This window comes from Urocitellus parryii, unplaced genomic scaffold (genome assembly GCF_045843805.1).
Source record: "Urocitellus parryii isolate mUroPar1 unplaced genomic scaffold, mUroPar1.hap1 Scaffold_37, whole genome shotgun sequence".
Lineage (NCBI taxonomy): Eukaryota > Metazoa > Chordata > Mammalia > Rodentia > Sciuridae > Urocitellus > Urocitellus parryii.
Genome location: NW_027553327.1, coordinates 6,355,223 through 6,381,345, shown reverse-complemented (window position 1 = coordinate 6,381,345; position 26,123 = coordinate 6,355,223). Strand labels below are relative to the sequence as shown.

At 34.5% G+C, this 26,123-nt stretch overlaps 1 protein-coding gene across 1 annotated transcript in view; it reads left to right on the top strand.

Moving 5' to 3' along the window:
- The window catches only part of LOC144252170 (adhesion G-protein coupled receptor V1-like), a 102,996-nt gene extending 82,167 nt beyond the window's left edge, over window positions 1–20,829 (top strand). Inside the window, 8 exon segments of the mRNA XM_077794676.1 lie at window positions 602–803; window positions 1,285–1,509; window positions 5,413–5,465; window positions 5,468–5,829; window positions 12,050–12,234; window positions 17,878–18,127; window positions 18,734–18,873; window positions 20,664–20,829. Coding sequence (XP_077650802.1) covers window positions 602–803; window positions 1,285–1,509; window positions 5,413–5,465; window positions 5,468–5,829; window positions 12,050–12,234; window positions 17,878–18,127; window positions 18,734–18,873; window positions 20,664–20,829 — 1,583 coding nt within the window.
- Window positions 20,830–26,123: the final 5,294 nt, after the last annotated feature.

The following is a 26,123-nucleotide window of genomic DNA, read 5'->3' as shown; positions in this document are numbered from 1 at the left end:
CCTAGATATGTGAACTCTATGAAATGATATTTTAATATATTGAGGTTAGTAGAGCTCAAGTAGAAATAAATATTTTAAAATTAATTTTTAAATTGAAATCAAGCATTGAGGTTGCATTTTCATATTCACAGTATATTTTAAAGGACCTGAAACCATAACAGAATTTTTTATGTAGATTTTTAAAGTATTCATATAAGTAGCATACATTTTATTTATATTATTATCTTTCAACAATCTATTTAGAACTAATCCATATATAAATTTGTAATCCATATATAAATTTGAAGTTTCTTAAGTCCAGCTAACATTGTCTTATAAACCAAGTCTTTATGTTTGTACATGGTACACAGAGAAGAAATGCCTATGCTAATGACTAAATAGGTTGTGTGGATTCTAACCTTTACTGTTCACTATAACTTTCAACATCTAGTGAACTACATTATTTCTAAAAAAAATGAGTCATGAAATTTTCACTAATCGTTTTTAAAGTGATAGTTTGCCTTGTCACATCATGTTTAGTTACCTAGTTTAATTTGTCTGAATCATATAAAAGTTGGTTGCTTTTTCCGGTGTACCAGTTAACTCCCAGTTCCCCTTACAGTGGAGGAGGATGTTCGAGCAATTGCGATCCCAGTGGTGAGGCTGCATGGAACTTATGGCATTGTGACTGCTGATGCCATCTCCCAGAGCTCCTCTGCTGTTCCAGGGGGCATCAGTTATATGCTGCACAGCAGTTCAGTCACCTTTCAGCATGGACAGAACTTAAGTTTTATAAATGTCTCCATCACTGATGGCAGTGAAAGGTTGGTAATCCAGGAAACTGTGTGGGCCCACATAAAACATGATATTGAGATCTGACTCTAACATGCACCCATAATACATGTGCCCATTGAGAAAGAGCAGATGAAAGACTTTAGGGGATGTTGGGCATAGGGAAAGGAGTCCCGGGACCATCATTGTGTATGTCATTTCCTTTCAAATAGAAGAGATAATTTCTATTTCTGGAGACTTAAAAACTCTAATCAGAATGTGGAAACATCCTTCAGTGCACTTCCTTAAGCCTTAAGCAACTGAAAAGAGAGGAGGAAAGTCTAATAACTGTCCCAGGTTATGTAATATTGATGCTGATCATTCATGCTTTCAGTTAAGCACCCTCCTCTTCCATTTGGAGTCTGAATACTGTGCCTTGAATATGTATGATCAATTTGGAAAATGACTAGTTATTTGGATTTTACAAGCATTTTAATATGTTTAGACTCAGAATTGCTCCTTCTCGCTATGCAGTGAATTTGAGGAGCCTTTTGAAATTCTTCTCACTGGAGTTACTGGTGGAGCGATCCTTGGGCGCCACCTAGTGAGCAAAATCACCATCAGCAAGAGTGAATCTCCATTTAGCACTATAAGATTTCTCGATCAAAGCAAAATTTCTGTTCCTAACCCCAAATCCACAATGATTTTATCCTTGGTCCTCGAAAGAACTGGAAGACTCTTAGGAAAGATTCAGGTAGAGTTATTCTTTTTTTTGGTTTTAAAAATAATTTTTGATAGATTGTATATGATTTTGGATTTTCTTCTCCAAATATATATGCTTATTCACAATCAATAAATAGTATTTATTAATTACCTTGTATGGGTACAATGGTTTCTGGATAAGATGAAGTACATAAAAGTGTATTGGACATACATCTATCCTCAAGGAATTCTTGAGAGCAAGTTAATTGTTCTGTTTAAATTTATAACTTCAACAAATATTTTTTTTTATTTTTATGTTTTTTTCCCGGTACCAGGGATTGAACTCAGGGGCACTGAATTGAACCAAGTGCCTCACACATGCAAGGCAAATGCTCTACCAACTGAGCTACTGAGGCCCCAACAACATTTTCTTTTTAATGGGTGAATGGTTAAACTGTAGTGTGTCCATGCCCTGAACCACAACTCAGTAATAATTAAAAATAATCTATTGATACATATGACAACCAGAGTCACCTCCACATGATCATGCTAAGTGAAAAAAATCCCCAAATTATATACTGTATGATATCATTTATATAATATTCCCAAAATTAAAAAATCATCGAATTGGAGTTTAGTGGTTTCCAAAGATGAAAGAGGGGGTGGCATAGAGTGCAGACAAAAGTCAACTGAAGGATTCTTTGAGGCTGAGGCAGGAGGATCACAAGTTCAAAGACAGCTTTCAGCAATTTAGCAAGGCCCTATTTCAAAATAAAGAATAAAAAGGGCTGGGAACATGGCTCAGTGGTTAAGTGCCTATGGGTTTAATCCTTGGTACCAAAGAGAAAAAGAAAAAAAAATGTCTTGATAGTCTTGTCTATATTGATGCCAGTACCCTGGTCATGATTTATATTATAGTTATGCAAGATGCCACCAATAAGGGTTACTAAATAAAGGGTGTAGGAAATCTTTTTATTATTCTTATAACTGCATGCTAATCTACAATTATTGAAAAGTAACAAGTGTGATTTTAAAAAATCAAAATATAATTTTACCTCTCTGGTGTTTCATTTCATTTGCATAACTTCCTGTTGTTTCATTGCCCTGCCTTTCTTTCTTTCTGAATTTTAGGCATATTGCTAGAAGATAAAGCTGTGTAATTCTGCTTTCCAAGAACTGGCAAGATGAGAACACAGTAATGAACCAAGTCACCATTTTGTTATGATGATAATGATTTTCACTTTACTTAGGAGAGATTAGTGAAGTTAGAATAGTCACTATAACATCCATATACTTTGTTAGGTCAGCATTCCCATATACATAAATACATTCCCATATACATAAATACAGGCAGCATATATTCTACAATATTTAAGTCTTGATGATATAAAGAAGGAATTTTCCATCCTAATTACTTGAAATAATGAAAAGATCACCCATTCTAGTTAAGCTTCCATTAAATAGGCCTATAGCTAAACCAAATTTGAAAACAGATTCTAATCATCTATATTTTAAACCAAATTTGAAAACAGATGCTAATCATGTATATATTTGTGCAATAGCTCAGAGTACACAAGTTCAAGAAACATTGTGAATTTACTTCTTATTCTTATAATGCCTGTTTATTCAAATGTTTCTATATTGACTTTCCAATAGCATACTGCTGATTGTTTGTGCCACATTTTTATAAATATAAGAACATTTTGATTTTTTTACTTCCTTTAAATATTTGAATTATGAAACAAATTCTACCAGAAAACAGTGGACAAAATGTATATATGCAGTTCATACTAATCAAACACCACCACCTCTGTGAGAAATCCAGCTTTACCAGGAATTTAAAACTAGGGGCCATGAACCCCTCTCTGATATAAGAGGTTATCTTACAGATAACCTCTATTCTGAATTTCATGTTTAACTACTCCATTGCTTTTATCTGTAGTTTTACCACCCACCATATGTTTTTGGGGTCTACCTGTTTAGGAAGTTATGCAAATTAAATTCTTGAAATTGTGTTCTGAGGCATGTTGGTCTGAGGCATCCTTATTTCATTCAACAATGTTTGTTAAATAACCATCCAACTTGTTCTGATTTTTGTTATATAATATTCAATGCATATTTGTAGTGTAACCATTTAAAATACAAAAGCCAATAAGCTTTTGAGTAGTTTCCTTCAGTAAGGTTTTTGTTCTATCATTGTTCTGCAGATGATTTTAAAAGACTGTCTTCATGGACTGTTCATTTTTTGAAATAGTTGATTACTTCCTCTTCCCGAAGGATGCTGTTCCCTTTGGGTTTCTAGGTTGAGGTACTTTCCTGCTCTTAATATTACCTCACTGGGAGTTCCTCTCTGATGTAAATGTAGGTGATGATGCCTGTTGGAATCTACCCAGACTCACTCTCCAGGCTATACTATGCAGACCTATAAGTGTTACCTGAAAGCTTAGGACTCCCAAATTTTTGTCAATTGCCTCCCCCTTTCCAGACTCATGTATCTGATTTTTCTTACTTGAAATCTTTGCTTCAGTGTCTGAGGCATCTCAGACTTAATATGTATGATAATTGACTCTTGATATCTCCTTCAACAATATTTCCCCTAGCTTTCCATCATTCATGCAGTTACTTATTCATCAAAGCCAACTGCTAGACTTTATCCTCAATTTTCCTTTTCCTTTAACCCAGCATTGAATTCATCATAAAGTCCTCTTAACTCTATATTCAAAATACATTCCCAGTCTGGGTACTTCAAATCTTTCCACTCCTGGGACCCTAAATCAAGCTACCACTATTTCTCACATGAACTATTGCAAAAACGTGTGCCTTCTTCCTGCCTCTGTGCTTATTTTCTGTTAAAAGACCAATAAAGATAACAGCCTGAACGCTGATGAAAATATTGAATGAAGTGGGCCACTTTCTTGTATTTTCCATGTTTCCAATCATGTGCCCACCCCAAATGACCCCTTCCACCTCTCATGTGAGCTTCCAGTCACGATGGCCTTCTGGTTTCTTCACTTATACTAAGATGGTTCTTACTTCAGGGACTTTGTGATTGCTCTTCTTCCTGCCTAGAATATTTCTCCTGATATCTAGAATATTTCTGCTGAGATCATCATGTAACCTATTTCTTTACTTCACTGAGGTCTTTTTTAATATCAGCTCAAGAGCTTCTGTAACCAGCATTATCTAAAATTGTGCCCTGACCTTTCCCTTCCCGTACTTCATCTATTTTTTGTCATAAAACACCATGTATTAATAGATAATTAATTCCATAGCTCTTCTGTTTTCTGTAAGTCTTCACTAGAATAATAGTTCCTATGAGTGACCTGCTCTTTAATTCTGCATCTATATTTTGCAATCCTGGGCTATACTCTGAGTTTCACAGTTGTTGGCTCAGTTGTAAATAAATGTGAATTCCTTTCATTCTTCCGTGACTAAGTATTCATGCTTAACTTTCTGAATACTTTTTAATAACCAAACTGAAAACATGAGAGATATATGCACTTAGGACCTTATAACACATTCCTGCATTCCTGTATTTAAGTGTGAGCAAGAGACCAGTTTATTCTTCCTTCTCCTTCCTTCTCTCTGCCTCCTCCTTATCCTCCCTACTTTACAACTACCTCTCCAACAAATTTCCAGGTAGGAATGAAATGTTAATATTTCTTTTGTTCCTTCATACGTATGTTCCCCAGCATGTGTAAGCTAAAGCACAACTTTTAGTGTGTTCACCTGGGAGACATTTATGGGGAAAAAGCAACATTTCTTTTCTAGTTCTCTTCTTTGATATGTTCACTCAAAAGAACCTGTCTTTCCAAACTCCATTACTGTATGATGTATGTTTATCTCTACAAATTATTAATTAGATTAGAAAACATATAAAGCCCTATATTGCCCATCAGTTTATTTAACAAAATAGAAATTTATTTTTACAAAATAAAATTTTGTTTATGTCATGTTCAGAGACATCATTGTTTCACTTATATGTTATTGTGAAACAATTGGTCGTACTCTCATACTGTTACTGGAAAGGATTTTATGAGAAATGAAGGCACATTGGTCTTTGAACCTGGCCAGAGCAACACCATGTTGGATGTCAACCTAACGCCAGATATAGGGTCTTCAAGTCCATTTCCTAAACACTTTTAGATTGTGCTTTTGGGCCCAAAAGGTGGTGCCAGAATTGATAAAGCATATGGTACTGCCAACATTACTCTTGTCTCTGATGCAGAGTCACAGGTGATTTGGGGCCTTGCCGATCAGCTACATCAGCCCCTTGATGAAGACATTCTTAACAGAGTGCTCCACAACATTACCATGAATGTAGCCACAGAGAACACGGACGAACTGCTCAGTGCTGTGGTGCATCTAATAGAAAAGGTAAGAAAAACTTGCAAATGGAAACACTTGGTTTAATAAAACTTGACAAATTAGAAAACCAACACAAAAGTTGAATTCTATTATATCACATACATAGAATTGTGATAACACTAAACTTCTAAATATAAGAGTAGAATTCATCATACCTGACAATGAACTTTTGTTATGATATGAGGGATGCCTGTTTGACACCCTCAGTATTCAATTTCCATAATCTTGTGCAGCAGAAAAAAATAGTTCAAAGTCTAAAAAGGCAGAACAGATGTTGGAAACTGCAGGCTCTTTCTGATTCTCCAGAAGCTGTTCACTTGTCTTTGGCATTTGATCCTCTATTGTTTTTGCAGTCATAAAAAGAGGACTTGCACCAATGTATAGTCCCACTAGCAATGTATGAGTATGCCCTTTTCCCCACTTGCCAACACTTATATTTGTTTGTATTCTTGGTAACTGCCATTCTGACTGGAGTGAGATGAAATCTTAGAGTAGTTTTGATTTGCATTTCTCCAATTGCTAGAGATGTTGAACATTTTTTCATATGTTTGTTGATTAATTGTATATCCTCTTCTAAGAAGTATCTATTCAGTTCCTTAATCCATTTATTGATTGGGTTATTTGTTTTTTGGTGTTAAGGTTTTTGAGTGCTTTATATATCCTAGAGATTAGTGCTCTATCTGATGTGCTTGTGGTAAAGATTTGCTCCCATTGGAACCACCATTTGACCCAGCTATCCAACTCCTCGATTTATACTCAAAGGACTTAAAAACAGCATTCTACAGGGACACAGTCATCTCAAGGTTTATTATAGCAGCACAATTCACAATAGTTAAATTGTGGAACCAACCCAGATGCCCTTCAGTAGATAAATGGATTGGGAAGCTTTGGTATATATTCATGATGGAATATTACTCAGCATTAAAAGAGAATAAAATCATGGCATTTGCAGGTAAATGGATGGAGCTGGAGAATATAATGCTAGGTGAAGCAAGCCAATCCCCAAAAGCCAAACTGAATGTTTTCTTTGATATGAAGAGGCTTACTCATAATGGTGATGGAGTGGAATATGAGAGGAATGGAGGAAATTTAGAAAGGGCAAAGGAAAGGGATGGGGAGGGAGGGAATAGGGGGGTAGGAATGATGGTGGAATGAGTTAGACATCATTACCCTAAGTACATGTATGAAGACACAAATGGTGTGAAAAATACTTTATGTATAATCAGTGACTTGAAAAACTGTGCTCTGTGAATTGCATTCTGCCATCATGTGTAATAAATTAGAATAAATAAATAATTTAGTTTTAAAAAAAGAGGACTTGGAGTAGGTATTCATCCACATAGTGCTTTTAGTTTAAATTCCACGAAACAGGAACAATTATCCACTGCTTGTTCTCTGTTTCTCTTGGGCACTGGAAACTTTCCCAGAAAAGGAAAAGCTATGGGATGGCCAGATAACTTTAGGCATTCAATTTGGCCTGGACGTGGACCAACTAGGTTTTGTTTTAAACCCATTTATTTATTTACACTTCTGAAAATGATGGAGTTAAATGGAGATATGAGCCCAAGGACATACATGAAAATAGATAAATAAAAAGAGTTAGTACTAGAGGAAAACATGAGAATGTGTGTGTGGGATTCTTACCAAGATATTTTATAGTAGCACATTTACATATTAGTATAAAAAGTTTTGATCACATATGTATGAATTTATTAATACTATATTTCTAACATAGTGACCTTTAAATATTTAAAATGTTTACAGCAGGGACTTAGAATATCATGTCTATTCTATTTTCCATGATATTTCTTAAAATATAAAGCTCAAAGTATAAAAAAAGAAAATTGTTATGTATATAGGTAAGAAGAAGAGGCCATGCCAAGTAGCTTGTAAAGCAGAGAAGTGGTTGTTATTTCACATAGAGAACATTCTAGAAAATAGTGATCTCACTCCAGAAAATAATGTTACTTAAATTTTTTTAAATATTGTTTTTAGTTATACATGGACACAATATCTTTATTTTGTTTTATTTATTATTTTTATGTGGTGCTGAGGATTGAATCCAGTGCCTCACATGTGTGAAGCATGTGCTCTGCCACTGAGCCATGACCCCAGCCCATGTTACTTAAGTTTTCTAATGATGAAATGGCATGGGACATCAGCAAGTTGATTTTTGGCCAAGACAAGGGAAAGCATATATGAGAACAATGTAGGGTAGAGCAGAGAACTTCAGATCAAATTTTTTGTAGAAGATATAAGAAAATTCTGCTGCCCCTTTTCCTCAGTAAGTTATATAAGATGGTTATATACCATTGGTCAAGAATCAACACTGAGGGTTGGGATGTGGCTCAGAGGTAGAGCACTTGCCCAGCATGAATGAAGCACTAGGTTTGATATCAGCACCACATAAAATAAAATGAAATGAAATAAAATAAAGAGATTGTGTTCACCTATAATTAAAAAATAAATATTTTTTAAAAAAGAATCAACACTGATTTGAGTGGTTATCAAATAATATATCTTGATTATTTTGTTATGATTATTTGTGTGCTTTACCAAAAGGAACTTTCTATTTCCTTTTAATATGGGAAAAATTGGGGTACCTCTGAAATTCATGGGTTATAACTTTTAAAGCTTGTTCTAGATGAATACCTAATGGGTGTTGTGTTCAAACAGAACAAATGGGTTTGGGAACATTTGTTCAAATACCATGTATGGCAGCAATGCTTATTTTAGCATTACTTACGGTAATAACAAAAATTGAAACAAAAAGTTGCTATCGAGGGGGGCCTAGTTCAATAAATTCTGGTGTATTGATGAAATACAGCCATGAATGAACCACACAAAAACATTTTAGCCAATAATGGACCACATTATGGTGTTTCCATAAGATTACAAATTCCTATTAGTATTTTTACTGTAGATTTTCTGTGTTTACATTTGCAAATACTACCATGTGTCACCTATAGTATTAAGTACAGTAATATGCTGTACAGATTTGTAGCCTGGGAGCAGTAGGCTAAACCATGTATCCTGCATGTAGGTACTTATCAGATAGTAAGTACTCTGTGATATTCACAAGGACAGAACTATCCACAATGCATTTCACAGAACATATCTCCCTTGTTAAGTTATGCATGACTGTATGCCACAAAATAAATATTTCATCTTTTAGACATAGTTATATAATTAGACTACAAGAATAATAAAACAAAGCACTGAAGATATAGATAATCACATATGGATAAGGTTATAAAACTTAACCAATAAAATTAAAGGATGCCCAGTTAAGTTTGAAATTCAGATAAACAACTAAATTTTAAGCATATATACATCATAAAATACTTACTTGCCATACTTATTTAGCAACCAGTTATTATGTGCTCATCTGAAATTCAAGGAATCCTATACTTCATCTAGTAACCTTTCATATATATCATGTTAAACTAACACTTCAACCTCAGCTTCAGAAGTTACAGCCTAAATCTGCCAGGGCTGAATAGAACTTGGTTACATAAAATCTTGTATTGCAGGTAAAACTGTTTCTAAGTTCTAAGTTTCCAAGTTCTTTGAAACAGAACCCGCCCTACATAATGTTTGTTTTATTTTCCATAATGTTTTTTTTTACTAAAATCTCAATATCTTAGATAAGATCACACACTCTAGAAGTGTTATTTATTCATGTTTGCATGATACAAATATTGTCCTAAAAAAAGCAATAGCTTTAAATGATTCATATGAAGACTTCTAGATAAAATCCAACAGTGGGGTTGGGCATATTTTTGCAATAACATGATATTCTCGCCTCTGATTTTCCCACGCATGGTACAGTAAAAATAATTTTAAAAGCTGTCAGTTGCCTTAATAACACTATCAGTCTTTTAAAACCCTGCTGGATTTGATATTACAATTTTAATTTTACCAGATTTAGATTTCTTGGCAATTGGAGGTTAATGAAACATGAGTCAGGAGGCCTAATTTTGTGTTCTGGAAAACTTGAAAGAGCATATGAATAATTTGTTTTGTGGAAGTTTGGTAGACCATCTCCCATTTCCAATGGTTGCTTCTTTTATTTTTAACCCTGACAGGTTTTTAATTTTTTCCCATGGTTGTTTTAAGTCTTCTGCTTGTTTTTAAGTCAATTTCTATAATTTGGATGTTTCTTTTGTATCTGTTTATGTAAAATGTCCTTAAAAAGCCAGACTATTTATTTTTTATCACACTTTTAATATTATGCATTTGATGCCAAGATTATTTTGTACCTATAATTTATAATAGTACTAACTGGCTTAGATTTCAATCTGTATTTTACTGACTGATTTTGTATTTTATAATTGCAATAATTTTAACTAAGTTGTCTGTGACCTGAATCAATCTATGTTGTTTTTTTGACAAGCCTGTGGGGGATTTGGGCAGTCAGTGCAGGTATCTGTCAGGAACACCTCCTGGGTTTGGCCAGTCACCAACCCTGTGTTTTGGCTGACTTAAGTTATTTTCTTTCTGAATCAGTTTCTTTCCCTGGAAATGAAACAAAGATCATACTAAGACTTTCCTCAGAGGATTCTTGTGAAGATTAAAGAAGTTAACATAAAGTTCTAAGAACTCTGAAGTGCCCACAATAACCAAGCTTTATATAAATGCCCTTTTTGTTTTATTTTGTGCACTCTACTAAAAGGAATTGTTTCCTTTGAACATGGATAACAGTTTGAAAAACTCTAGAAATTTTGGATCATAACTTTTAGTTCTTAAAATTATGTACCTGTGTCTCTGTTGGCTTCTGGCATTTCATTTTCAGAAATGCCTCATGTCAGATTGAATTTTTGTTTCTCTGTTACTATGTTTTATTTTGATGATTTCTAGTATGACTTTTTAAAAATATTTTTAAAAAATCACTCAGACATTATATGTCTGGTGTTTTTTGTTTTCTTAATTTCCTCTGATTGAAAGTAATCTCTGAACTTTTAGACAGGAGTGTCTCTTTAGCTTATTAAAGAACTTTGGTATTTTTTTTCTTGTATCTGTTCTTTCGTATGCTTGTGTCTGAGGGATTTGTCCTACTTGTCTGTTACATTTTCTTTGAGTTCTAGGAGAGTTTCTTGAGCTTATTTTCCATTTGTTATGACCAGTTTGCTTGTTTCAGTGTCCATTTGTTATGACCAGTTTGCTTGTTTCAGTGTCCAATCAGCTGTTCTTTCATCTTCCTTGTAATTTCCTCATTCTTAAATTGTTATTCTGTTCCTTTCGTTGTATTTCCCCTGTGGATTATTCTGCATTCTCCCTTCCTATCTTTGAGGTGGCTACTATATATTCAGATCTTGAGTTCTTCTTTGAGTTTGGAATGTTACTAAGTCACACACAAAAAAATATGGAGAACTCCCTCATGAGCTCCTTTAGCAGGAGAAACGGGTTAGTCATTTCAAGGCTAATATAAGTTTATGTGCAAGTTGATAATGTATGTTGGCAGGAAGAGCATAATGTAGAATATAGAGAAAGTGATGACTTGGAGTTTAAAAAATTAACAGGAACTTATTAGATATATTAAAATAGAACAAAATAAGTCAGTGGCTTCATACCATTGCTTAGGTATTAGTTGAGATGTGGGCTCCTTCATTCTGGCAAGGAAAAACCATGAAGGTGATTTTCCCCTCTATTTTTCTTAAGACTACATTTAATGAATAATGTAGTCTTCCAAAGTAGGAAGGGTCATATTTCTGAAAAAGACAAGGATGCCAGGTGGTTTTGAGTACTATTGGTTGAAAATAATTTCTTGATTTGATTATTAGAATTTAATGACATGTGGTAGCTTCTGTTCATTGAAAAACAGACAAAAATAATCCTACTTCCATTATAAAAAATATTCTCTAGGCATTTATTTCTTTATATGCTAGTCAAAAGAATGTATGTTTTGGGGGGTGGTGTAAAAATGGGACTTGTTTTAATTCATCAGGCTAACTATTGTAGTTAAGTGATCCAGGTGACCATTTGGGCTATTAAAGATTAAATAGAAAATATTTTGGCTATTGTGTCTTTTTAAAAATTAAATGTTTATTTTTGCATTTTAAAGCGCAAATGTATGTATTTGAAATACCAGTTTCTCTTAAATGCTTCATAGGTTCATGTTTGTAAACATTAACAACTGTTAATATAGATTTTATGTAGTATGTAGATGACATGTAATTTAAGAAGTTTATTTTTGAAGTATATATTTTTATACTTGAATTTTTTCTAGATAACTGTTGAAGGAAAAAATCAAGTTTTCAGTACCAAAAGCAGAACTCTTTTCTATGAGATTCTTTGTGCTCTTGTTAATCCAAAGTGCAAGGATACAAGAGGATTCAGCCACTTTACAGAAGTGACTGAAGATTTTGCCTTTTCTCTGCTGACTGATGTTACCTGTGGCTCTACTGGTGAAAAGTAAGTATCTTCTAATACATCAATAGTACCTTACATGCATTTCTTCACTGTTTACCAAGCAACATGTGATGCAAATTGACATTGACATGATATAACTCAGAATTATTTGGCCAAAGCATTGTACCTGTTTGGCAAATTAAGCAAATTGTTTGAAAAAAGCCTAACAGTTCCATGAAGAAAAATGAATGAGTACTGTTAGCAATATATTCTTATTATTTCAAAGTGTGTTTTAAAAGTTGTAAACAGCCATGTCTCCAACTTTTATGTATTCAATGAATAGAAGATACACTCTGAATAGGACCAAAAAAAGGGGAGCTGATTCTGAACTTTAGGGGTCTTTTTTATTAATATCTTTATTAATTTTATTTTCGTGTGGTACTAAGGATTGAACCCAGTGCCTCACACATGAGAAGTGAGTGCTCTACCATTGAACTCCATAGCCCCAGCCCTGGGAGTGTTTTGATATGCTACTACTTGTGCTTCCAAAGACAGCTCTCATACTCTGTTGAACTTTGGGCTGGAGTGTCATGGCAAGAAGCTAGCCAGAGGAGAACGAAAAAATAAAATACAGTGCATTTAGGGACCTAAAAAAATGTTTTATTTTGTTTGACAACGTAAAAGTGGCCGATAATAGAACATGCCTGGAAATTGAAATTCAACTTGATTTTCACAGAAAAAATAGGATCTAGAATTATATTTCAGAGGGATAGTAACAAAAACAGCATGGCATTGGCACCAAAATAGGCATTAAGACCAATGGAATAGAGTAGAAGACATAGAGACAAATCAATGTAAATAAAGTTTTCTTATAGTAAGATAAAGGTGCCAAAATATATGTTGGAAAAAAGATAGCCCTTTTAACAAACAGTGATGGGCAAACTGGAAGTCCATATGTAGAAGAATGAAACTAGACTCTTACCTCTCACCCTGCACAAAAATTAACTGAAAGTATAACAAAGAACGAGGAATTAGACCAGAAACCCTGCACCTGCTAGAAGAAAATGATTTCCTTAACAAGACTCCTAAAGTGCAAGAAATAAACTAAAAATATCAATAAATGGGATGGTATCAAATTAAAAGGTTTCTGCTTCAAAGGGAAACAAGAGCATGAAGGGGGAGCTTACAGAATGGAGGAAGATCTTTCCTACCTGCTCCTCAGGATGTTAATATCCAGAATATGCAAAGAATTCAAAACACTTAACACCAAAAATCCAAATAACCCAATTAATAAATGGGCAAAAGAATTAAACAGATACTTTTCAAAAGAAGAAATACAAATGGTCAACAAATAAATGAAAAAAATGTTCAATGTCTCTAGCAATTAAGGAAATGCAATCAAAACTACATTGAGATTTCATCTAATTCCAGTCAGAATGGCAATTATCCAGAATAAATTATAAGTGTTGGTGAGGATGTGGGGAAAAAGGTACATTCATACATTGCTGGTGGGACTGCAAATTGGTGCAACCACTTCAGAAAACAGTGTGGCAATTCCTTGAACAACTAAGAATAGAACCACCATATGACCCAGCTTTCCCACCCCTCAGTATATGTCCAAAATATTTTAAATCAGTATACTATAGTAATGCAACATATTCATGTTTATAGGAGCACAATTCATAGTAGTCAAACTAAGGAGCCAACTTAGATGACTTTCAATAGATGCATAAATAAAGAAAACGTGGTATATGTACATAATTGTGTACAGATACACAATACTCAGCCATAAAAATGAATGACATTATGGTGTTTGCCGGTAAATGGATGGAACTGCAGTAAGACAGACTCAGAAAGTCAAGAGTTGAATGTTTTCTCTGAAAGGTGGAAGCTAATAGAAAATAAGGGATTTTAAAAAAGGAGAAAGAGAAAGGGGAAAAAGTAAGATGAATTTCATCAAAATATAGGAGACATCAGTAGAGTTGAGATTGAGAAGAGGATTTAAAAGGAGGAAGAGATGGGAAATGGGAAGAACAGTGGAATGAGTATGACTGAGGTTTCTTATGAGCATGCATGAATGTGGCATGGTGGTTCCTGGCACTGGGTGTATTCACAGGATGCTAATTAAAAAAAAGTAAACTCTAAATGGATTGAAAAAGAATAGGTGGAGTAGAGGGAGCAGAGGTGGGGAGTGCTGGGGACTGAATTGGAGCAGGTTCTGTTCCATGCTTTTGTGATTATGTCAGGGTGTATCCTGGTGTTGTATGTGACCGAAAAGAATAAAACAACAATAACCATTATTTAATGAGTGACATCTGCTTAAGACTAAGTTTATGTAAACCTTTTAACAATTTTATTATTTATTCTCAATGAATGCTGTCATCAGTGTTTATTACATTGAAATTTAGAGATACTCTGAAGACTACATTTAAAAACTCATATAATAATTTAAATCATCTCTTTATTTATAGATACCTTTATGAACTCTGGCAGGTTAACTAAAATTCCAGTTGAATACCTAAAACTTTTAATGTTAGTTTTTAAGTCCCAGGACATGCAAAGTTAAAAGAGATGGTTAATACAGACATAAAAAGGTTTGTGGTAGCCTTTTTATCAGGGAGAGCAAGATATAAATAATAACATAAGTGATCTTAACTGTACACCTCTGCTCTAGTCTTGACATAGTTTTGCATTAAAGAATATGAGTGGATTATAATATTGAATATTATAATATTGAAATTTATATAAGGTTCAACTTAATCCTCACCAAAGGTTTTATACACACACACACACACACTATATTTTAATATAGTTCTTTTAAATGTTTTTGTTAGTTCATTGTAACCCATAACAATCAGTTCGTTTTGACACAGTCATACATGCATGGAATATAATTTGCTCCACTTTAATCCCCAGTATACCTCCCCGCTTCCCTCCTCCCATTTTTCATCCTCTATTGTACTGGCCTCCCTTCTATTTATTTATTTTTTCATTGGTCACCAGTCTATGATGAAGTATGGACTCACTTCCAGGGCTACTTGACCCCACAGTCCTGCTTTGTAACAACTCCCTTCCAACCTCATGGATCCTAGGTGTTCAGACTTTCATTCCACATGAGTGCCAGTGGGTGACAAGGTTAAGACAAAGAACCAGCAACCTTTTTCCCTGTACTCTTCCTTTAACCTTGCAGGGTGAGTCCCAGTGTTTGAGGTTTTTATTGAAAAATAAGCAAGGTATCAATAACTTCACAGGTGCCTCATTTCAGGAGGCTTCTTCTCTTTACCACTGCTCCTAGATGTCTATCTGAGACCAATGATTACCAGTTCCTTCTTAGTACCTTTGATATATGTCTTTAATCCTGTCTTCAGAAATCTCTGACATGGATTGCTTATTTGTTTAAAGTAAGTTCCCACTTAAGCTACAGAATGTTTCTGTGTGTGTGTGTGTGTGTGTGTGTGTGTGTGTGTGTGTGAGGTGGGTGGGGGAGGAATCAGATTTGGTATTTTAGAAGCATCATGTTGAAGAGGTTGTTGAAATTAAAGAAGAGGGAAAGCAAGAAATAGGAAAACTAGGTGGTAATTCCAGAGACTTGTAAGGCTGAGGTAGGAGGATGGTAGGTTCCAGTCAAGCCTGGGCAACTTCATGAGACCTGTCTTAAAAAATAAAAAGAAATTAAAAGGAATGAAGGTGTAACTCAGTGGTAGAGTTCCCCTGGGTTCAATCTCCAGTAGGAGGAAGGGAAGGATTGAAGCAAGGGGAAGACTACATAGGGGATAACTGTTGAGTGAAGATGAATGTTCAAATGAATGGAACATAAAAAATGAGAGAGATCACTATTATTTTGTTTTGCTTAAGTAACTCCAAAGACAAAGATAACCATAATTATGCATATCTATATATTGTCTTAAGCAATATCAAGAGCATCTGCTGAGAATAGAAGATGTGGGAATTGAGCAAGGATAATGTCAAAACTGATGAAATTCAGAACAATCACCTGAAAACCAAATAAAACAAATGTCATGGATTGTTTATTGTTAATTCACTGTGACCACTGAGGTTGGTCACAGTGAATTAGTATAGGGGCCATTCAACATTGACAATTGATCAACATATTAATATGCCCCCCACACTTAAGTCTAGGTATGAAGTAGCTTATAGGATTGACCAAGATGAGTGCATTTGAAGGGCATCAACATAAAAGGTTAGGTGCCAAGAAGGGTTGGTTTTTATCGAGGGTGGGGAGAGTCATTGTGATATAATTGTGATATAATGTCGGTTTGCCAAGATTGAAGAATCTATGGTAGTGTTGACTGGTCAGATTCTCAGTAGATTACAGGTCGAGGAGCCTAAAATGTGTCTGTGCAGCAATGGGGGGTGGACTTCATTGGTCTTAGTTGCTTTGTGGCCTGGTCACGGGTTCTGTAGTGGCAGCTATTAAGCGGGGAGTCCCAATGATGATTTAGGAAGCTGAGTGGGGAGACTGTATTGGATTTTTGACAAGTTGTGTGGAGGCATGTGTGGCCGATGGAAATTGAAGTGTTTTCATAGAACACTGGGACCTAGAGCTCTGGATAAATGGTGGGTTACGTATAGATAATTGAAGGTGCAGATTCAATTGTGGTCATTTAAGCTGTGGAAAAGTTTTGGGTTTTTTTAGAGAAGGGTATATAGTTAGAGGAAAAAGTTATCCTTTGCTCTTTCCTTTTGTTTCTCAAATCTTTCATTTAAAATTCTCTTCATTTACTAGCTTAGGGTGTCTTGGCAAGGTATCATTTAGATCAATGGCCTAATTATATATACTCTACATCTGTTGTGGTCCATGTAACTTAAACACTTAATGCATAAATCTTATACTAATGACCTGATGTTCTCTATAATTTTTAAGGCATGTTTCAGATCTGATTTATCTTTGTTTTTCTTCATTGTTTGCAATGATAATGGGTTCACAGGTTGCAACAGATTCTCTGGGTGACTGGTTACAAATCCAGATTCCTAGGACTGCCAACCCCCTCTTGTGAGTAAGATTTCTGAGTTAGTAAGTCTGAGTATAAACTAGATAGCTCTATTTTAAGCCAAGTTCCAAGTGATTTCGACACATATTGAGGTTTGAAAGTAATTTCATTGCACACAGGATCTTATCATACCTAGGAGATCTTCAAATCTGAACTATTAAATGAATAAAGCCCACTCTTCAGAGCCGTTTTTCTTACCAAATGGTTATATTAGTTCAAATGCTCTTATGGGTTAGAAAGGCATGAGGTACCCTCTAGGTGAAACATGGCTCTTGATATAGCTAAGGTTTAAGATGTTCTTGAATCAAACAGTGCTTCAGTTTAGTGGGGATACCCTTTTCTTACCCTGTTACACCAATACTGATGTGACGAACACAAAAAAGTACATTTTACAGCCATAGATTGTATCTTGATATCCATTAACCAGCTTTAAAAAAACAAAAACAACAACAACAAAAAACCTTGTTTTAGGTTACAGGGAGGATTAGTCAAGAGGATGTGGAAAGTTTTGTGGAAAAGTTCATAACAGTTAACCATAAAGGAACTGAAAGCAAATTTTACCTAGTGCTCCTGGGCTGGTAATGTCATTGTTATGTATAAAGAGCAGAATCCCAATGTAATACATTTAAGTGGATATATGGTTGTAAATACTCGCCATTTTAGCAGAATCTTTTTTATTTATTTTTTCTTGCAGAAGCAAAACCATCCTTGACAGTTGCCCATACTTGTCAATACTGGCTCTTCACTGGTATCCTCAGCAAATCAATGGGCACAAGTTTGAAGGAAAGGAAGGGGATTATATTAGAATTCCAGAGAAGTTATTGGATGTCTCAGATGCACAAATAATGGCTGGGAAAAATTCATGTAAATTAGTCCAGTTTACAGAGTATAGCAGTCACCAATGGTTTATAACTGGTAACAATCTTCCTGCTCTGAAAAAAAAGGTAATCTATCATTTTAAAAATTATGTTGTTAGAATCTCATGTTTTCTTTAGCAGACATCTGATAGGAACACATCTCTTTGATCAGAGTTTTGGCAGATACTATATGTGGTGAATTAATATAAGTAGTCTTTCATGTTCATGAACCATTTATAGAATGTTTAGTTTCAGAATAGTTGGAAATGTCTCTTTCCTGTTTTATTGAATTACTTTACTCAATATATGAGTTGTATAAGATATATATATATATATTTATATACATATATATATATATATATATACACACACACACACATACACACACATATGGAAAGTAACAAAATATAGCTTTCTCTAATATCCAATTGTATACCTCACTCTTGATAAAGTTGGCAAATTATAGTTAAAGTGAGTGCTGTTAGCTGAATATCACTGAATGAATGAAGCAGAGGTAGAATGTGCATGATGGAAGACCAGTCAGATATCCTGCATTGATAAGTGAGCTCTCTATTAATACTGGAAGAAAATAGATAACTATTATGAAAATGAAATATAGTTTAGAATACGAAATTCATTCTTAACATTGATTCGAAAGTGTCATTGAATTTTCTATTCCTTTTGTTATTACAGGTATTGTCTTTGAGTGTGAAAGATCAGAGTTCACAACTCCTGACTAACAACAATGAAGTCCTCTACAGGATTTATGCTGCTGAGCCTAGAATTGTTCCTCGGACATCTCTCTGTCTCCTTTGTAATCAGGCTACAGCAAGGTACTTATTAACAACTTTTGAAGATTAGAGTTTAGTCCTTCCACACACCAGCACCATTAAACCTATTTTTTTTTTGAACTGGATATAGAGGTGGCACTCAGTGACCTAACACCACAGAATAATCTCTACAATAAGACAGAGGAGCATAGGGAATAGTCTAGCATCGTTCAGATAGCAAGCTCAGGCAAGTGATTTAACTGTGTGTAGCACATTTATTTATTTATTATTGCTCCTTTTGTAAAAGGTTGTGACATGAGTCCTGCTCAATTCAGATAACTTTTCTGAAGTCATCAGTTTGTTTGCTGGAAAGGAAGGAAATTCATTATTTGTCTTCCTTTCACCTGGGCTTGTGGTTCAGGAGCTGACACTCTATGTTTAGAGAGAACAGCAGGATTTATAATTCTAGTCCAAACATGTTGGATATATTTTAGGATTAAAGCCAGGTATAGGAATGGGAAGAAAAGCAATTATTTCTTTTCTCTTGACCTAAGGTCTCAAGTTTCTGAGTAGTTACTATCACTCAGATCTCAATCAATGGTGCAGGGCCAGGCAATGCTGGCCGAGAAGGTCTAGGATTGTGTATATTATTGAGTTTTAGCCACAAAAGCTAAAATTATAACTAAATTTAATATCTTTGTTGGGCAACCAACTGTCTGCTGAAACAGCAAAATTTTGGTTAGTCTCTTTCTTTTTCTGTGAAAAAAACATTTTGAAGTGAAATTCCTATGCCTGAAGGCATATCTCAAACCTAATGCAGATGGTCCCTGGCTTAAGATGGTTCAACTTAGTATTCTTCTATTTTAGAATAGAGCAGAAGTGATATACATTCAGTAGAATTCATACTCAAATTTTGAATTTTGCTCTTTTTCCTTATGGATGGTATGTGACATGATACTGTCTCATGATGCTGAGCTGCAACACTAAGCCACGGCTCCTGGTCAACTGCATGATTATGAGGGTGCACTGTGTAGCTAAGCTATGATATGCAGGAGGTTGTATAGGTTAAGTGCAGTTGTAGCTTGTAATACTGTAGACTTATGATGGGTTTATCAGGAGTTAACCCCATCATATGTCAAGGAGCATCATTACATAGTCTGAAGTCCTCAATGTATAATTAGAAATGAAGGTTTCAAGCCCAAATGAAAAGTTTCAAGCTCAAATCCACAGTTGAGGTTATGAAGTTATATGTCCTTAGAAAAGTCATAGACTCAAGATGCATTAAAAGGGAAGGGAGCATAAACCTGTAATCTCTGGGAATGCAAAATGAGCCAAAATTTATAGAGTGAAGCATTTGAAGTACATTGGAAAACATATATAATCGGCTCCAAAAAAAATTTTTTTTTAAAAAGGTGAGGAAGGAATCTTAGAAAAGCATACAAGTAAATTATGTGGTTCAAAATACAAGAACTTGTGAAATCATATGGAAGGGCAAGAACTACACATATCATGGCTATGTTATCTCTTAGGATTTTAGAGTGATAGAGAAGAGTGGGTCTGTCTTACATTTATACGCAGGGACTGGTATTACTGTCGGAAGACCAGCTTCTTTGGTACTGGGAATGCTGTGGCAGGTGTGGTTGCATTTAGACTGTTTCTTAAGGTGTCTGGTGGAATTTGTTGGCTCACATCCTGGACAAGATGTTCCCTTTGGTATTCATTCTTCAAAACGTGGTCTGCTTAGGTCTTGAGTAAAGAACACTTAAGTTCAGCAAGTAATTTTTCTTCAAAAAACATTTCAACATCTTAAGTACTGACGAAAGAGGAATAGTGACTATTGTGTTTTGTTCCAGCTGGTTGTCTGACAGTCAGTTTTGCAAAGTGGTTGAGGACACTGCAGATTATGTGGAATGTGCCTGTTCACACATGTCTCTGTATGCTGCCTACACCCAGAATGACAACTTGTCTTCATACAATGAAGCCTTTTTCTCTTCTGGATTTATATGTATATCAGATTAGAGATAGTGTTTTCAAGTCAATAATTTTAAATAATTGTGAGAATGAAGGTCTGTTTTTCCATAGTTTTTTTTCCCCAAAAAACAATGTCAATTGATATTTAGAAAAAATATTTACTACACTTATTTCTGAGTTCAAATAGTATATTTTTGGTTTACTTGTCTTTGTACTTTATACAAATGAAATCATATAGTTCATTTTGGCTTTGACTTTTCCCATTCAATATATTACCTGTGAAAACCATTCATGCTTTACACGTGGGTTGGTCATTTAAAAAATATTTTCCACATTTTTTATTGGTGTATCATAGTAGTACATATTGATGGAGATATTTGTTATTACATATTTGTATGTGCACACAATTAAACAATATAACTTGACCAATATCACTCCCCAGCACTTTTCTCCTCCTTCCCTCCCTCTCTGCCACTCTATGGTTCTTTGTATATGCAAGATATGAATATCATTAATCGTTTCCTGTTGTTTTTCTATTTGTTTTATTCATTAATTCACAAATAGATATTTATGGAGGGCCACTTATACTACAGAGTGAGTAAAAAGTATAGGACTTAGTCCCAACTCCTAAGGAATATATATAACACAGTTTAAGAAGCTAGATAGTAAGAAAGGTTATAATTTGCTGGTTTAGAGGGCAGGTTCTGTGAGATAGAATGTCAGGATTATTTGAGATAATACAGTCAAAGAATTTTGTATTTCAATAGTTAAAAAAAAAACAACCCTACCCTTTGGTTGATTTGTATTCTACAGCTTAACCATTTTAAATATGGCAAACACTGTATTAAAAAATCATCTATCATTATTACCCTATGTACATATAAAATTACATAATTGGTGGGATTCTACATCATGTATAACCAGAAGAATGTGAAATTATATTTCATTATACATGATGTGTCAAAGGACATACTGTCATATATAAATAATTAAAACAAATAGAAATTATTTTAAAAATTATCTATCATTTTCCATATCCAAGCCACATTTTGGGCATTAATAGGAACTTAAATTGTATTAGTACCTGTCAAACTAATCAATAGAATTATTCTCACCTACTATATTAATTATATGGTTGGAAGTCTGAGAATTCCTTACTGTATATTTCTGTCCCCCATCTTCAGCACTTCTGTGCCTTAATTCACTTTTTAAAAGGTCCACAACTCTTTCTGTGAACAATATGTTTATTCTACAGAGAATTCTATTCTACAGAGAATTCAATTCTATTCTACAGAAAACCCACATCCCTTCTCCTCACTTTATTCTCCTCTGTCTAACCTAAAACAAGTCTATTCTTCCCTAGCCACTTTTTACTTTATTTCTTTCAACATTGAAAATTTGGAAATTTTTCTGGATGATGAATAGGTGCTTATATTTTGTCCTTTTCATAATACTTTTAATATTTCATAAATTTGTAAAAAAATGAATTTGTTTTGTCACCAGCTTCTCTTTGATTAATATACTATTAATATACTTTTCACATTTCTTCTTTTTTCATTGTTTGCTTCACCTCTCAAGAAAATGGCAATAGACACATTTACAGGGGTCATCATTTCTTCTGAGGTAACACAGACTGAAAGATGATATCTTAAAGTGGTCCTTATATGACAGATAACTGGCTGGGCTAGCAATATTCTAAATAGGATTGCTTCAGAAAATTAACATCTTGATTTTTATTATTATAAGTAAACAAGTTACTTACAATGAAATTTTAGTTACAAGTATAAATAGTATAATTTAAATAGTAATACCATCCAATTTATAAGAAAAGACATGTTTTTTAAAAATAGGAAAATTTTGATCACCTCCTTGGCTAATGATATGTGGGAGATCTAACATTCTCTTGACACCAGGCAGTGGTAGCCATCTGCAGCTCCAGGTCAGGCACTGGATCATGAGGCTAACCAACACTTGGGAGTGTCCTGTTGCCAGTATTGTTTGGTTCAGGTATTCAATAAATCACATGAGATATTCAGAAATTTATGATAAAATAGGCCCTTTGTTCATTGATTTTTCCCTAACTATAAACTAATGAAAGGTGTTCTGAGTAGGTCTAGGGTAAGCCAGGCTAAATTATGATGCTAGGAGTTCAAGTGTATAAAATGCATTTTTAGCTACTGTAGTTCCAGCTTATAATGATTTTATAAGGACATATCATCTAAGATTGAGGAACATCTGTATATCAGTGAAATTGTATTTTGATGTAACATGAAAGTACCCTGTTTCTCAGTTTTGAAATGATGTTTATTTTAGATAATACCATAAGTTAATTGTAACATAGAAATGAAAATATCATAAACCTCCTTCCTATCTATCATAAAGCCATGTGCTTATCTATGTATATATGTAACATTTAATTAGGCAAGCAGTAATATATTTGTAGTAAATAATTAATGTAATGAAAATGAGAACCTTGATTCTAAAATGAGAAAATTACATATTTGCTTACCTTATCTGATAATTTAAAAAATCTATATTGAAAAGTTATGAGATTAGAGTAGAAAATGCAACTTAAATTTCATCCCTTAGGATTTAAATATTAAAGGGGGAAGTATCCTGAAAACGCTGAGTAGGACTCTAGTTTGTAGATTTGGGTGTAGAGTGTCATAGAATCTTTCATAGACTTAAATCATTACCTTCTCTCTTTGAAGGGTTCATTTCTCGAAGTATTACAAGACTCCATATGAATGTGAATTCATCTTTTCTTCATATTTCCTAACATTCTTCGTATAGTCAACTTTTATTGTTTTGAGGAAAATCTTTGAGTGTCCAGTACTCTTTCGTTCAAAGTTTTCAAAACAATTACGGTAACTTCTGAGATTATTTCAATGATGTGAGAATAGAATAAGTCTCTATTAAATAGTCTCTTAATTTCCCATATGCCAAATTAACAAATTCTAATATCATTCAGACCCAATGATTTGAAAATTAGGTAAATCATGGAAGCAATAATCAGTTTTTCAAAAATTGCCTTGTCGATGTTGTTATGGTTGAGATATGGGGTGTTCCTCAAAAGTGCACATATGACTCAATGCAAGAATGTTCAGAAATGAAACAATGACGTTATAAGAGGTGTAACTCTAATTAATAGTGGATTAATACACTGATGTAGATTAAGGGTTGTAACTGTAGGCAGGTAGATGTGTTTGAAGGAAATAGGTCACTGGGGTCATAACTTTAGGGGTTTATGTTTTGATGAGCAGAGCTTACTGTGTTTCCTCTGTCATGAACCAAGCAGCTTTCCTCTGCTGCAGTCTTCTGCCATGATGTTCTGCCTCAGGCCCAGAGCAATGGAGTTGACTGACTATGGACTGAAATCTCTGAAACCATGAGCCAAAATAAACTTTTCCTCCTCTGAGTTGTGTTCTCTCTCTCTCTCTCTCTCTCTCTCTCTCTCTCTCTCTCTCTCTCTTTCTCTCTTTCTCTCTCTCTCTCTCTCTCTCTCTCTCTCTCTCTCTCTCTTTGTTTTTAATATTTATGTTTTATGTGGTGCTGAGGATTGATCCCAGGGTCTTACATGTGCTAGGTGAGTGCTCTACCACTGAGCCACAACCCCAGCCCCCTACGCCCTGCTCTGAGTTGTTCTTGTCAGATCTTTTGGTTACAGTGACACAAAGCTGACTAAAACAATGTATAATGGGAAGACACAGTATACACATTTAACGTGTACAATTTGAAAATTTGACATGTTTTCACCTATAGTAATTATCAACACAAATCAAAGTAATGAACATAGATAGTCACTATCCTCAAAAGTCTTCTGTTACCCTTTTTAGTCCTTCACCTCCCATCTCCAGTGAACCAGCAATCTGCCTTCTGTCACAAAAGATGAATTTTCATTTTCTAGAATTATATATATTAATTTTTCAATGACAAATTCCAACCTACTTTGTAAAAGTTATATATTCATTCCAAGGGATTCTTTTATACTTATTTGTGTCCTTTAGACACATTTAGACAAGGCTAGGATGTTAACAGGGCCAAGTGGGTTTCAGGATAATGTCATAGTTATCTATTGCTGCATGACAAATTATACCAAGACATGACAGCTTAAACAACAAATATTTATTGCCTCACAAAATTTCTGAGGGTCAGCAGAAATTTCTGAGACTTAGCTGAGTGGTTTTGGTCTAGACTATCTTGTAAGCTTACAGTTTGTCTACCAGCAAGGCCTGGAGATAACTGAATGATTGCCTAGGCTAGAAATTCTATTTCCAAGACGGCATATTGATGTGACCATTGGCCAGAGGCTCCAGTTCCTTGCCTGCTCTCTTGTCAGAAGGCCTCCAATTCTCATCTTTTGCCCTTTTTATAAGACCATTCAACACAGTATCAGGATTCCCCCAGAGTATATGCAGTGAAGGCTATGACCAAGATGAAAGCCATATTTTATTGGATTACCTAGTCTTGATTACTATCTTTTCTTCCATAGTCCATGTTTGAGACATAACAGCCCTGGTCCATGTAGAAGGGGACCACAAAAGAGTTTTACTAGGAGGTAGTGATATTTGGGGCAATCTTGAAGGCTGGCTACCATAATATGTTTGTCTGTATAGTCAATTCCCTTGTGTAATTAGCCTATACGATTCAAACCAGCAGTATCCATTTGCCATAATTTATGAGCTGATTACATAATAGTTTTAAAATTTATTGAATAACAGTTTTCAAAGCACATAAAAGTCATTGCCTTTTATTTGGAAATGGGAAGCTATAGGAAGATTTTGAGCAGAGAGACACGATCAAATTTATATTTAAGAATATCACTCTAGTTGCCATCAGGACAATAGATATTGGGGAAAATGAGGGCAGAAGCAAGGACAGAAGAAGGCTATGGGAATCATTAAGGTGACTTATGATGTGGGTTTGGCCTGTATATTGGCTTAGCAGATGCAGAGGAGTGGTCAGATTCTGGGCATGTTTCAAATGCTTATTTGGAAAGAAGGAAGTCAGAAAAATAAATAAATAAAATGCTATATAATTTATATCAAATTCTAGAAAATGCAAAACAATCTATAACGACAGGAGATGTTTGGAGACAGCCCAGAAAAGGAGAGGGGAGGGATTACAAAGAAGGATGAAATACTCTTTTGATTTTGGTGTTAGTCTCATAGGTATATTCATGTCAAAACTTATCAAATTGTACACCTTAAATGTGCAATTTATTGTAGGTCAACTATATCTCAATAAAATTGTAAAAATAAAGACATAATATTGTCTAATGGAATGGAGTTGGAATGTGAGAGAAAAGAGATCAAAGATGGTTTGTAAGTTTTGGGCTTTGA